The 14,583-nt window shown below is 46.1% G+C and overlaps 1 protein-coding gene across 2 annotated transcripts in view; it reads right to left on the reverse strand.

The window, feature by feature from the left end:
- Lifr (LIF receptor subunit alpha) overlaps window positions 1-14,583 on the reverse strand; it is a 101,125-nt gene that overhangs the window by 25,315 nt on the left and 61,227 nt on the right. For both annotated transcript variants that reach the window (XM_041631034.1, XM_041631033.1), the window contains exons 2-5: window positions 10,687-10,847; window positions 8,015-8,129; window positions 5,662-5,792; window positions 538-701 (exon numbers count right to left, since the gene is read on the reverse strand). In XM_041631034.1, the coding sequence (XP_041486968.1) occupies window positions 538-701; window positions 5,662-5,792; window positions 8,015-8,129; window positions 10,687-10,825 (549 nt within the window). In that variant the 5' untranslated portion in view covers window positions 10,826-10,847. The remainder of the gene's footprint in view (window positions 1-537; window positions 702-5,661; window positions 5,793-8,014; window positions 8,130-10,686; window positions 10,848-14,583) is intronic.

Here is a 14,583-nt window from a genome sequence, read left to right on the forward strand (position 1 = left end):
TCTCAATTATTTTATTCTTATTATGGTTAAATGTTTTAAATATTTATTTTATGTATAATAATAGACAAAGATAAAATAACAGATTGAGTAAAATAAACTGAAAAGAAGCTTTTATTTCATTTATGCAAGGACATGTGCATTTAAAAGGCTGGGCATTTACTGGATCCAACAGGTAGAATTGGGAAATAGTTCTCCCTTAATTTCTCAACTTTCTATTACAGAAGTGATTTTTTTAAAACATTATTTTTATCTTTTATGTTGCCGTTGTTGTGATCTGTGTGTACATGTAAGCGTGGCCATGCACTTGCCACGGTGTACACGGTGTACATGTGGAGGTCAAAGGACAACTTCCAGAGCTCGGTTCTCTCCTCCCACCATAGGTTCCGGGACCAGATTCAGGCAGTTGGACTTGTGCGGCTCACACTTTTACCCCCAAACCATCCCGCCATCCCGTTAATGTGGATGCCACCTTGAAACCTTTAAAGGCTGTGTGGTTTCTTGAGCATCATAGGGAAATGGATTTTTGCCCCAACTTACTAATTTTATGGGTTCCATACGCGGATGCTGTAGAACCTTAACTTCCCAGGTGACCTTCAAGGGGTACGGAAAGGCAGAGCCTTTGTCGGTCCACTTCAGGTATAGCGTGGAGGTCGCGAAGTCAGCAGACAAACTCAAAACCTCGGGAGCATCTGGAATGAAAGCTAAAAATAGGAAAGAAAAGTGAAAACGTTTAGTCAAATAAGCACTATATTTTTCACACTGTACTTCAATTTCTCACTGACTGCTAGACCGGAGTTGGGGGCAGGCTTTTATTTGTACAGCCAGCTCCCAGTGATTAAAGGGACAAAACGTCAGCTGCTTGTTTCAAAGACATATGACACATTTCCTACTGCAGAGAGCTGCAGGGTTCCCACAATGCTCTAGCATCACCTGGTCGGGGACCTGCGAGGAAGCGGTGAAAGGGCTGAACCTTTAAAAACAAGCAAGCAAACAAAGGCCAGCTGGGAAAGGGCCTCTGTGCTCCTGCAGCTTCTCACTTGTCCCCCAGCAGCCAAGCTCCTCATGTGAGGGGCCACTACCCATTTAAAGAACTAAGAGCTGCTCCAAGCTCTGAGTGTCATCAAACGACAGAGCCTATTCAGGTGATTTGGGCACTGAGTGCAGAAGCCAAAGGCTGACCGTGAAGGAGGATGGTAGAGACGGGGCAGCGTCCAGCACGGTGTCCGGGGGCCTGAGACAGACACAAGCCAGTCAGCTGGGGCAGTGATGGAGAAATCTTGGCTAGGTCAAACAGGGCAAAAAGACACTCTGCTCTGAAGAAATGACTGGATCAGAGGAATGAAGGATTCACCAGGAAAAGAAAGAAATAATCAAGATTTCTCCAAAGGGCCCCCACAAGCTCCCAGGAAGCAGCAGAGAGGAAACGGCATGAGAAGCCATGGGAAGACGCCAGCTGCTGGCTCCGGATACCAGCACTAGGAAGAGAGAGATGGGGAGAGCACTCTGCAGCCTGCCCTGTGAGAACAGCCAGCTGAATCAACGTGTGGAGCCCAGAAGAGCTTGTGCCACGGGGCTGAAAAAGGATTGTGGACACAGCTATAAAGGCTGTGTGCGACACAAAAACGCACCTTCAAGGAGCTGGTCACAACAGCAAGCATCCATAGGACAGAGCTCAAAGTCGAAGGAAAAGAGACAAAATGCAGGACCACTGGGCTGAGAAGGGGCAGGTGTCAAATAGTCCACATAAGACAGAGCTTAGGGACAAGGGATGTCAGGGGCGAGGGGATGGTTCTTTTGTATCAGTTGCTTTCGATTGCTGTGTTAAGGCACCACGGTCAAGGCAACCCAAAGAAGGTAGGGTTTGTGGGGCTTTCTGCAGGAAGCTTGGGAAGGCTGGGCCTCTGAAACTGAACTATGGAAAGTCAGCGATAAAGGCTGCTCAAGAACTCGGGCACTTGTAGAGGGAAGCTGTGTACTGGAAGGAGGTAGCAGGAAGAGTAACATGTATGTCTCCAAAACTCCCTACCCACGGGGCATGACCAAAAGCCTCAGATCAGTGAGAAATGAGGGACATGTGTGGCTTTATCTGTGAAGCATAGGCTTGCCAGTGGCAGAAGCAGAGCTACTGATGTTCTTGCAAGCTTCTTCCTCAAACGTTAGGCACGCGAGGATAAGTTAGAGAAAGTCCAGGACGAGTCCTTTCTGTTCTCACCTCAGTCATTTCCGGTGAAACTCAAGGGCCCCTAAATGAAGTCATGGTAAGTGAGAAACCACAGGAGTAAATAAATGTTCAGGGTAAGCTGGCTGGCTGTCAAATACAGGAAAATGGCAGAATAAACCATTATTCCATGTCAGTCTTGGAACCTAAAGATAAGTTTATAAACTTTGATTTTACCAAAATTTGCTGAATACTGTGTTTTACACCAGACTTAATATTTGGAGCTGCAAGTGATCTGGAAAGCGTGGATTTAATGTCTGCGCTATATAACAAAGTCAGCTGCATGTCAGCTATACAGGGGCATGGAGCACGCTCCATGGAGAACCCGGAAGTGGAAGCTGCATGAGAAAGCAAGCACATGGGTAATGAGAGGCACGAAGTGAATCTGGTGCCAAGAGAGGGCTGGTCCAGGTGCCAGCAATACCAGGACTGAGCTAGCAGCAACCGAGGGTGACTGAAAACACCATAGTGTAGTAACTTAAACACGATGAAATGGGCACCCTGAAATGTAGCCATGCTAACCCATGAAAGATGTTTCTTTCCTACAACTAACACTAAGAGCCTTTTGAAAAGCCATATAAAAACCTACTCCTGTATACGCTTCCTAAAATATATACATATATGAACAGAATTTAAATGGAGTCACCATTTAGTGGGAAAGAGAGAATGCCCCAACTAGACACATTGGGTCAACAAGTAAAACCTCTGATGCCAGAAATGGGTTATATCTTATTGAGTCATTGGTCAAAGAAATCCCACACCACCACCCCAAACATCACAGACTAATGTCAACACTATTGGCTACTCTCCATAACCAGATGGTAAGGCCCTATCACTGAAAACACAACCTCTTTAGGTCAGTGAGCATGGGGAAACTGAGCTGTACCCAGCTAGAAGCATCACCACCACTGAAGTATTTATGGTACCAGAAGATACTTTTGCATACTACTGGAGGAAAAAAGTAATCATACATTTCCGAATACAAGGCCTGTGACCTATAACAGCAAGCTACCTGCAAGATATGCTGGCACCACAGTGGCACAAATGTTATTGGAATAACCAAGCACATTTTGATTGGAATTTTAAGGCCTATTCCATGAGATGGAGCCCATACAGGGCACTCTAAACTGGGAGGCAAAGAACTTGAGACTAGCGAAGTCATAGGCCCTAGGGCAAAACCTACTACTATTGTTCTACTAAGGATCACAGCAATAAAACGACATTGCTATACCCATAGATCAGCGCATTGCTTGATAGTCATCAGAAAAGCTTCTTCTTGCCACTGACAGTAATTAACACAGAGACGCACAACTGGACAATGTTCAGAGAGTGAGAGACTTCGGAGCACTCAATTCTAAATGGGATGTCTTTATCAAAGCCCTCCCAACAAGAATCAGGGATCTATGCAGAAGAAGAGGGAGAAAGACTGTAAAGAAAAGGGGGCGGGCTGACTTGAGGAAAACACCATCTTCCAGACAAGACAGAATTGCAGCGTGTATGAACGCAAAGAGCCTGTGAAAAGCACGCAAGAGATCTGCCCAGGTTCAAACCAGACAGAATCCAGGTGGCAGGGGAAGAGAACACCAAGCCCCACTCCTAATCCAGAAGCTATTTGCAATTGATACTGAATGAGAAGGAGGTGACCCTGGGGACATCAACCACATCCCAGAGTAGGCTCCAGGTCCAGGAATGGTTGTCTGAAATAGAATGGCCTCCGTGTCTTTAGGGTTTTTTGTCTTGATTTCTTTTTTCTTCTGTTTGTTTGATTTTTGCTTGAGACAGACATGCAGGCAGACAGACAGAGAACAAATAAGCATGAATTAGGATGAGTAGGGAGGTAGGAATCTGGAAGAACTTGGGGAAGAGGAAAGATGACCAAAATACATTGTATAAAAAAGTATTTTTAAATAAAACATTTAATTATGTATAGCAAAAAGAAAGGAGGAAAAAAGAAAGAAAAAAGAAAAGAAAGAAAGAAAGAAAGAAGAAAAGATCCTTCCTTTCTTCAGAAACCCATGTAATTTACTCTTTAGCAGTGGGTGACTGCAAAACACAGGTCCCTGTTTCCATTGAGAGATGGTGAAGGCCATGATTACAAATGAAAGGATTTAAGAGACAAAAACCTACTGTAACTTCCCTTCTCTGCATAATAGCAGAGCAAGCTGCCCAGGGGCCGCATGGGCTGCAATCTGCCTGTCTTTTGAACTAAAACAGACATCTGAGGACAATTTTAACTTGCGCTCAAAAACTCAGATATATCCATACAGAAAGGAATTTAAATTGACAAAATGACCCAGATAGAGACCACACCCACCCAACCGCTCCCCCCCCCCTCACACACACACACACACACACACACACACACACAGATCAGCAAGCGTGTGCAGGTCAGGAGACAGCTTGTGGAATCTACTCCCTCCTTCCACCATGAAATTGTCAGGTCTGCATGGCCAGTGCTTTACCTCCTTCATCCAGCCATCGGGAAAGACTGTGTCTGGACAGTCTCTTCATTATTATTCTTTCAAACACCTAGGCTGACATAGATCTTCCCCAAGACATATAACCACTCCATGGAACTGTACAAATCAAAGTTAACTTCCTTTTCTTTCCCTTGCCTCTAAGTCAGTAACTTTATAAGGTTCGTCACGTTATTATGACGCCACTCTGTCACGGGTCACACACTAACAAACCTCTTAGCCACCATATGAAACACCCATGAACTGACGTTCCATCTCTGTCTCCCTGGGGTTGCCTCTGTCCTTCCTGTAGACTGGTGGCCAAGGTCCTAGATGTTCACTTAGGAGACTCTGGCCAAATGCCTGTGCACAGGGCAGAACACAAAGTCCCTGCCCCTTCCTTCAAAGAACACACTTCCTGTGGAGAAGACACAAGGTAAACATCTAACTACACACTGGACCGTGAATTCAATTGAGGGAAATTGCCACAAAGAACCACAGCGTGCCCAAGTGTGAGTGAACAGTGGGAGGGGGTCACCTCTGGGGCAGTCAGGCTACAGTCCGAGAACAAAGCACACCCGAGAAATGCCGGGACACAGGAAGGAATGGAGGCGAAGGGCGCTAGGCTAGTAACCACGTGAGGGGGGGGAACCTCAGCTTCATCTACTTTGACTGGAAGACACATTTGCCTCCTTCCTCAGCAAGGACGCTAAGTGAATGAAAGTGGCAACATAAATGAAATTCAAATAATCATAGGTTCGTGCCAGTTCCCCAGCACCACGATATTAACGGTGATTTCACTCCATTCACAATTAACTTCCAGGCGGCTTGGGGACGCACACCTCTAACCTGAATTCTCTGAACCTAAGGCTGGAAATCACAAGCTCAAGGCCAGCCTGAGCTACATGGCAAGTTCTTGTCTCGAAAACAAAAAGCAACTGCCAAGGTTAACAATGAATAAAGAAAAAATTTCTTTTAAATACTTACAAACATCTTTTTCATTCAGGGTGAAATTACTTTGGAAGCCATTCAGGTAATTTACTGTTACTTCATGATCGCCAGGTGAAAGGGCCGCAATTTTGATGTTTGTTGTCTCTAATCGATGACAAGAACGGAGCCTGTAATGAAAGAAACAGAACTTTAAATAGCATATAAAAAGACCGCCATGCTCATTAAAGCCTGATTCAGCAAAATAAGCACTAGACAACGCCATACGCCTTTGTGTAAAGTTGGGTTGTTGTACTATATGCTAAGACCGAACAAAGAGGAGCTAATGGTAATGGTGGGGTTTGGGGAGTAACCAGATTGCCAGAAAGTACAGAGCGAGCAGAGGTCTTAGCACTGCTCCGATCCCGCCTCAACCTGGCCAGAGCAGCCTCAGCTCCACAGGCTGCTCCCTTCAGCACAGAACATCAACACCCAGCGCCTCATGCTAGAGGCAGGCTCAGCAGAGGCTGGTGGAAGATGTCAAACTAGACTAGTGGTCCCTCTGCACATACCTTCTCTCCTTCCCCACAGCTCTGCCTCGACTTAGGGTTTTCTTTAACAAAACTTCATCATTTGGCTTTGGAAGGGCTTCCAGTCCCTTCTGGACCAAAGAGTCTCGCACACCACCGTGATTCTCCGCTCTGATTTCACAGCCCTTTGCTTCCCTATGGGCCATATTCCCAGTCTTATTTTCACTACTAAGAACTTGGCCTCTTGCACCGTAGCCCTCACCCAGGCCTGAGCAGGACTCCTGCTCAACATTTGCTTAGGACTTTGGGCTTGACCCTCCAGGCTCGCTTCTTTAACTTACATCCTAAACCATCGAAATTCTCCAAACCACACCGTTTCATTAATTCATCTTGGCTACAAAGTCTTGCTCTCTGGTCGCAAAGGAGATGGCGCTGTGTCTTCTGTCACACTCCGCGGTCTCCGCTCCCTTCTAAGTCACCTGACACTTCAGTCAGCCAGCAGCCCACAGTTACTGCGGGGACTCGTTGTGAGGCCCTGGTGAGCAGGACTTAAGTTCCTTCCCAGTGTACCACACCGCAGCCAGCCGCCATCCATTACCCACCCAGAGTTCCAGGATCCCCTCCCCAGGACTCTAGCTAAGACTATCCTCTGCCCCTCTGAGAACAAAGAAAAACCTGAAGCAGTCAACGGTTACACACTTCAGGAAGAAAGTCCCAAAAGCCAGCACAGGCCACGTCCCTTCTCTTCCCTTCTAACGACCTCCAAACACAAAGGGGTTTGGGGTGGAAATCCCAGCTAAGCCCGAACGTAAGCAGAAAACAGTCCTTCATTTTCATGAGCAAAACATAGGGGTTTGAAGACTGTTTCTGCGACACCCTCCAACTCCTCTTAACTGATAAATCATCCCAGTGCTTACAATAATACTTGGAAAATGTACCCTGAAGGGGCATAGCGGACTGTGTTTAAACACGTTATGTCTGTTTATATCAGGACCACTTGTTAGCCAACTGGGTCTTGTGGAGAACCTTGCTTTGATTAGCAACGCATTGTCCTGCTGGGATTAGGGGAAAGGGAGAGACACTGTGTAGGCCTCCACTCTCGGAAGATTTGCGTCATGCCCACCCAAGATTTATTCGAGCTATGAGGTGATGTTGAGGGCTCTCCCCATCTTCCCAAGGCTCATTTCAGTCTCCTCCTTAATAACATGGACCCGTTGTTTACAGGACATTGCCTCCCAGCTAGGCGAACTTATCTCCAAGACTCTTGAGGAGCCGGACTTATTAACATCTGAGACAATCTAGCCAGTGTCAGCCTAGGGGTTCTGTTGGACTTCTTAGGAGTCTTCTAAATAGAAAATCATTCCTTCTTGCCCTGCTCGCTTCTTCAAATGCAGGGCTACTCCTCATGAATCACCTTGAACCATGAGATTCCAGGCAAAAGATGCCAAAGGAACCAGACGGCAAAGACAGGCTCATCAATGGCTGTGCCGGCCCTGAGCTGCCGCATCCAGACCACTTCCCCGAGAGTCAACACCTGTGTGTGGAATAGCTGTCACTGTTGCGGGCATTTTCTGTGAGACACAGACTTCAATCTGACAGAGGCAGACACTGGTTTGGCTAGACCCGCAAGGCCCCCTGACCAGATCAGTACACTGTGGGCGGTATTCCACTTTTATACTGCATACAACCGAAGAAACAAACCTGTGGCTAGAAGACGTTGTTTCCATCCGGGCTAATGTAAAATAGAATTTTTAAGAAAGAGAAGACCGAGTGAAAACCTCCTTTGGACACCCCGGAACAAAACCACAAAACTGTCACACTCTACAGTAACCAAGAAGGACGCTCTGGATTACGGCTTCGGGCGAACCCCAGGGTTTCATTACCTGTCTCTAACGCAAACTTCTTTCACGGCTCCAGAGCTGAGCCCCGGGGGCTCTGTCCACGTGCAGTCCCACACCTGCATGTTGCTGGTCGTGCATTTCAGACTCTGAATTGCTCCTAAAGGAGGAAAAGCAGCACAGAGCACACATGAAGACCTCTCTGCGGCATCTGAGGGTCAGTGTCTCGGCGGCGAGACAAGTACTGGGGCCACAGAGGACCACCCTCTTCCATGAAGAAAGGACCCCACTCATAGGATGCTACTTTCTAGCTGTTTTTCTAACTCTGTTTTCAGTGGGTTTTAAAATGAATATATTTTTAAATTTCTTAAGATTATAATTCGACTACATCACTAACCCTTTTCCTATCCACCCTCTAAACCTTCCCATGTATACTCCCCTTGTTCTTTCAAATTTATGTCCCTTATCTCTTCAATTCTTGCTAGTTGCTGTTACATATATTTGTATGCTACATATGTATGTTACATATATTTATATATATGTATGCATATATGTATATGTGTGTGTGTGTGTATGGTTTATTAAGACAGTGTTTCTCTGTCCTGGAAATTTCTCTCTAGACCAGGCTGTTCTCGATCCTCGATCTCACAGAGATCCACCTGCCTCTGCCTCCGAAGTGCTGGGATTAAAGGCGTGCGCCACCACCATCTGGCTATATATTCCCAAGTAATAAGTGCAACCTGCTCAGTCCATGTAATGTTACCTTTACGTACGTTTTCAGGGCTGACCATTTGCTCTGGTTAGTCCCTTGGCACGCTCTTCCCCGGGTAAAGCTATTTCTCCCACTCTCATATGTAGGCAGGAAACAACAGTTCTCTAATTGGACTTCAAACCCACTCAACAAAAGGAAAATCATGCCTGGAACTCTAGCCAACTACCTGGGGCTACTGAACCATGGATCATGTAGGACGACTGACAACAGCCACTTCACTAAACCAGCACAATCCTTAACTACACTCTAAACATGTGTCCTTAGGCTCACAGAGAAGCATAGTTAGTCCTTATCCCTCATCAGGGAAACCTCTCTTTCTAACAGTTGGAGACCATTATAGAAAACCGCAACTGATCACAATGAAGAGCGCTGTGAAACCCAGTGTTAATAGATATATTTACAAAGCAACTCCTACACCTAAGGCTCAGGGATTACTGCAGAAAAAGGGGTGGAAAGACTTTAGAATCAGAGGAACAGGGGTTCGCTGTGAGACTGTTTCTCCTAGAAATGTCAGAAGCTACAGCCATGAGTTCTCATCAACATAGCTGCTTAATCATGACACCAATAGGCATGCTAACATGGCAAAGCGACAGCTGTGAGGTTTCAGCCTTGGACAAAGAACTGCAGTCAACTAAGAAACTGTGTGTGCGTGCGCGCGCGTGCGTGTGAGGAGGGGTTGGGATGTGCTTTGCTTCTGAAATTAAAAGGTAACTAATAAAAGCCAAGTAGTAGAGCAGTAGTAGTGGGGTTAGATTACAAGCAAACTCTTCACTTCCAGAGAAAAGAATTATTCCAGAAAAGCTCTAGGTGTATACCACATCTACAAACCTGCCTAGCTGGGGCTGCTTCCCTGTTCGCACCAGACTGCCCCTCCACGGGAACCAACAATCAATCACTATTGTAAATTACATTCAAACACCATGAACTCACGCAAGCCTATAGAAAATATTCTCTCATGTGTGGGCTGAACCAGTGCGAAAGAAACAGCTCAGAAGACGACAGTCCTAAGAGTCTGTGTCCACACCCATACAATGACACTGCGTGATGGAATATATGGGCAGGGGCATAGGAACCACACAATGAAAAGCCACCCTGGAATGGAGCTGAAAAGAAAGGAAAGGGGCATAGAAGATGGGAAAGGGTAGGAAAAAAGGGGAAGTGGGGAAAGGGGAGGATAGAAGGTGAGGGGGTGGATGGAAAGAGAAACACGAGAAAGGGAAGAGGAAAGCAAGGAGGAAGGAAAAACAGTCTGAAAACTTATCTCATACGCTATAATGTCATGAAAAGGCTTATTATCTTATGTATTACAGGCATGATACTCACTGCTGTCACACATTATAAATTAACATAAAAATCAGAAACACCTTAGAAATGTGCACAGTAGTAACCAGCAGTTACCACAGTCACATTATTTACTTCGTAATCTTGGGGAAGAGATCTTTTTAATTATGTAAACATTATAAAAATAAAGTTGATGGGCAGAATAGTAGCATCCTTCACAGAAATGAGCCAAGCGGTATCTGCATAAACATTCCTAAAAACGTTTTAAATAAGACACGAGAAACACACGAAAAGAGTTTCGATTCCGTTTAGAAAACTTTCTTCAGCCACAACACTTGGCTGGGCGGGGCGGGAAGGGCTGGCTACCGGGACACAGTGGGCATTTTCTGTGCTCTGGATCGCAGCCAGATCTTGATGGTGCCTAGCTTAGCAACTGCACATTGTCAAAACTCAGAGAACTGTATCCTAAAGGAATGCATATCATTGTCTGAAAATTATGCATTATTATTTGTATAGGGTAAAAGAATATTTTGATCTGCCTTTGGTAAAGAGGCTTTTAAAAAGAAACTAAAAACACAGAGGAAAAAGACTGCAGAGAAACAGGACTAGTTTAGAGTGGAAAGTAAACCAGCCTGCTCATTTGCTGCAAGGCTTCCATACTTACCCCTCTTCAGACTACTTGCTTGCACGGTCAGATGCAGAAGCATGAGTGCCGACAGGAGCCACGGCAAGTTTGGAGTCATTCTCCTTCTCTGACTGCCCACCATCCAGGATGGCTGCTTCCACCAGGAGTAAACACCCATGGTCTGTGCTGTGCCGTCAGTCCTAGGATGAGAGAGGAATACAGGGGCTGTCCAAATGGCTCAGACGACACACCTCCCTCAGGGTGCACAACACCAGAAGCTGTCAGGACATACAGCGAAGGGTGCTGCACTCTCCTGGGTGGAGAAGCCAAGCTGGGCTGCTCTGGCTCTCAGACATCAAAAGCTGCTTGCAGATGCTGCTTTGAGGTGCTTGCCACAGCCAGCAACCCCACAACAGGGTAAGCTTCCCGTTCAAGATTACCTTGAACACACATGCATCTCCACACTTCACCCCAACACTGCTAACAGAGGAAAGCTAACCAAAGCACGGACTGATGTAAACACAGCTTAGGTTTGAGCTCTAGGTATTCCACTTTCTGTGCGGCCCCAAATATACTCAAAGGGACCCCAACCAACCTGTGCCTAGGCACCCCTCTGCAAAGCTGAGGTGCAAATGCATTTTCCTACTAAGTTCATTATGAGAAGCAAGGAAGTATAAGCACGTGCAAAGCAGTTGAAATGTGCAAAACTCATGGTCAAGCTATCTGTTTATTGTATTGTGGGGGTGGTGGGGGAGAGAGGAAACAAGAATGACTCCTATTCTTAGTGGCTACCCAACGCATCCCTGGGTGCACGAAGAAGCAGGCAAAGAGATCAGAGGTACAAACTAAAGGACTCAAAGATCTGTTTTAGTAGAGCACTAGTGTGCTTCCACTCCACATGACAAACAGAAGCCTCCTCCCACAAAACAGAACACTGCCCAGGGAGAGCCAGGGCGGCTCGCACAGACCTGGCTGATTCTACTGCTGGTTCACTGGAGCAGCTATGCTCCTTCCCATTTTCCAACAGACGTATCTGACAGCCAACCAGACCCTCCACTGCACCGACGTCTGGTCAGACATAACAGTGCCCACCCAGCTTTACACTGCACAAAAAACCAAGGACCTAAAACATATGAACAATGTCTAAAACGTGAAAGAGGCTCAGGAGAATGGGAGAACAAAAATTATTCCAGAAGAAATAAGGCCAATATGGAAAGCAGCAAAATTCTAAAGATTACCTTTTTCTTTACGACGGAATGGTATTCCATTACAAACACACACACACACACACACACACACACGCATTCAGGCACCCCAAGTTTTCATCACCAATTTATCTGTTGATGGACAACTAGGATGACTGCAATTTTTTGCTGCAGTGAATAAAGCAGCAATATGATGCTGCAAATTCCTCTAAACTAGGGTACGGAGTTCCCTAACTGTGCAGAAGTTCACTGAGACTTCTGTAAGTTCTATAGACCTTGGTTCGTTTCTGTGTGCGGTGCTTCTTATTTGCAACGTTTCTTCTTTTTTATTGGAAAGTTAACACAAAAGGAAAACCAAAAACGTCACCAAGTTTCCTGTGAGCAAAGGGGACAGCCATAAGAACAAGGAGGGCATGCCAGGAATGCAGCAATCGGAAGCAAAAAAACAGTGCTAAAAAGGTATTAGACTGACGTTACATTTTTAAAGATTTATTTTATTATTATCATTATTATTATTGTGCATGTGGCTGCCTGAGGATACCAGGAGAGGGTGTCGGTCCTCCAGGACCTACAACTGCAGGACAGTTTTAAGCTACATGATAGTGGGTGCTGAGACAGGAACTCTGATCTTCCGTAAGAGCCATCAACACTCTTACCCCCGCCAATATTAAAAAATGAGCAATTGTGAAACAAAAATAGAAAAATGGATGAGAGATGGAGACCTGCTAGAGAAGAGATTCAGCTTCTCGGTGACCAAAGCCTGCGAGAGAACGCGTTTGTCACTGACAGCAAAAAGAACACTCTCTCCTTGGCTATAGTGAACACTGTAAAAAACACACAGATGAATCTCAGACACCTTACATAATTATAACCCAAGCACATTCGAGGTACAAGCACAGGCTTCTAACCTGTTTGGCTATTTTCTAGGTGAGTGAACAAGTTCCCTGTCAACTCCAATGTCACCGAGCTCGCTTATTAGCATGAAAATGTATTCATGGAATGTCCACAGCACCCGCTGCTGAGGTTACAGAATCACACAGCTGTGCCGGAATGGCTCAAATCAGCACAAACTATACCCGCCAAATGGCTCAACATATGTTGGGAGAACGCCTCACTACCAGCTTAGGGTTATTCTAGAAGGGAAACTCAGGTTGCACTGCCATGCCAGGAAGAAGGGATGAGAGGGGCTGGGAGGGGGTGGCCAAGGAAGGGCTCAGGACCAGGTGCTGCCAGACAGGGACTCTAATCTTGGCTCCATTACTAATTACCAGTGTGACTGAGGGCAAATCACTTAATCCCTCTGGCTTCAGCTTCCACCTATATAGCCCAGAGGCAAGTTCTGTTTACCGGCCCCAGCAGACTCTGAAGGCTCAGCGGCAATGCTCCTTTCCCGCCAACAGGAGCAAGCAGTGCTGAAGGGTGGGTAGCTGGCTGGCACAGACCTAGCCCAGGGGAAGCCACCTCCTGTGGACTCCTGTGCCTCAGGACGAGGTGATCCAGCAGAGAGGAACCAGCGTGGCATCAACAAGGCCTGCCCAACTTAAAACAGGCAGGGTGATAAAGAAGGCTTCCTTCGTCTTCATACTCACTTAGAACACTGGGATCAAGTTGTGTGGACACCATCACAAGATGCTAACAACACACTCAACTTCCCTTCCAACCCAGACTTACAAGGATCAGAATTATAGCATGCCTAGAACCTTCCAGTGCTTTCCCAGATAAAAATGATGTGAAGAAACATCTCTCTCCTCACTTCTGCCAGAAGCAACCACTATTAGAATTTACTTTGTGACCTGTGTGGTACCCCACACCCATCGCACCCCCACCCCTATTAAGAGAAGAACAAATTCTTACAGTATTTCAGGAGCTAATTTGCAAAGTTCAGAGTGCTAGTTCTGACAGCTACCTCTTGAAGCAGCCATAGGGTTACTGTAAGTATTTGCTGGTCAAAGCAGACGGCATATGGGCAGGCAGGTGGGAACCGCAGTCTCCAGGTAGCTTAAAGGAAGCAGCTGGCAGGCATGGTGTGCTAAATTCATTAGATTTTCAAGATAGGATAGGAATCTGGGATTTCTTATGAAATACTCAAAGTTTTGAAGATAGGCAACTGATTCCTATTTCTGGAGAATTCTAGATACCTATGAATAATATAATTATCTTAAAAGATTTTAAAATGTTCTTACACCCTTCTGTTTAGGACAAGTCATTGTATCGACATGGAAAGAAGAAAGTCTGTATTGCCCTAAATGCACATTCCTTAAAGTGACCCGAGCCTCATGCTCCCTCCCAGGAATATAATGGTTCTGTAAGCACCTCTAGTCTGCCTTGCTTTGCCCTTCGCACTGCGGATTCTGGCTCCAGGTTCGTGAGGTTTTGGACTCACTGCTGAGGCTAATGAGAAAAACGAACCGAGAAAAGGAAAGCGTAAGCCAGCAGCTATGGTCCTAATAGACTTGGTTTAGTTGGTTTGTTTCTCCTGTTTTTATCTGGGAGGCGGCGGGGGGTGGGGAGAGGAAGACAGAAAGAGGAAGCAGTGTGCCTGGACTGCATGCCCATACCTTGCTGGCATCGTGTGTGCCGTGGGCCTGTAGGCCCTTGACCCTGGTACTGCGGGAAGCATTTAGAACACCTTCTCAGTCCCAGCCAGGGAGTCTCCTGCCCAGAAGCATCTTCTACCTCCACCACAGTGAGATACTCCCTTGTGGATGACAGGAGAAAGTACACTGAGCTT

This window comes from Microtus oregoni, unplaced genomic scaffold (assembly GCF_018167655.1).
Source record: "Microtus oregoni isolate MIOR12 unplaced genomic scaffold, Mior012 000036F_ref0000092, whole genome shotgun sequence".
Classification (NCBI taxonomy): Eukaryota; Metazoa; Chordata; class Mammalia; order Rodentia; family Cricetidae; genus Microtus; species Microtus oregoni.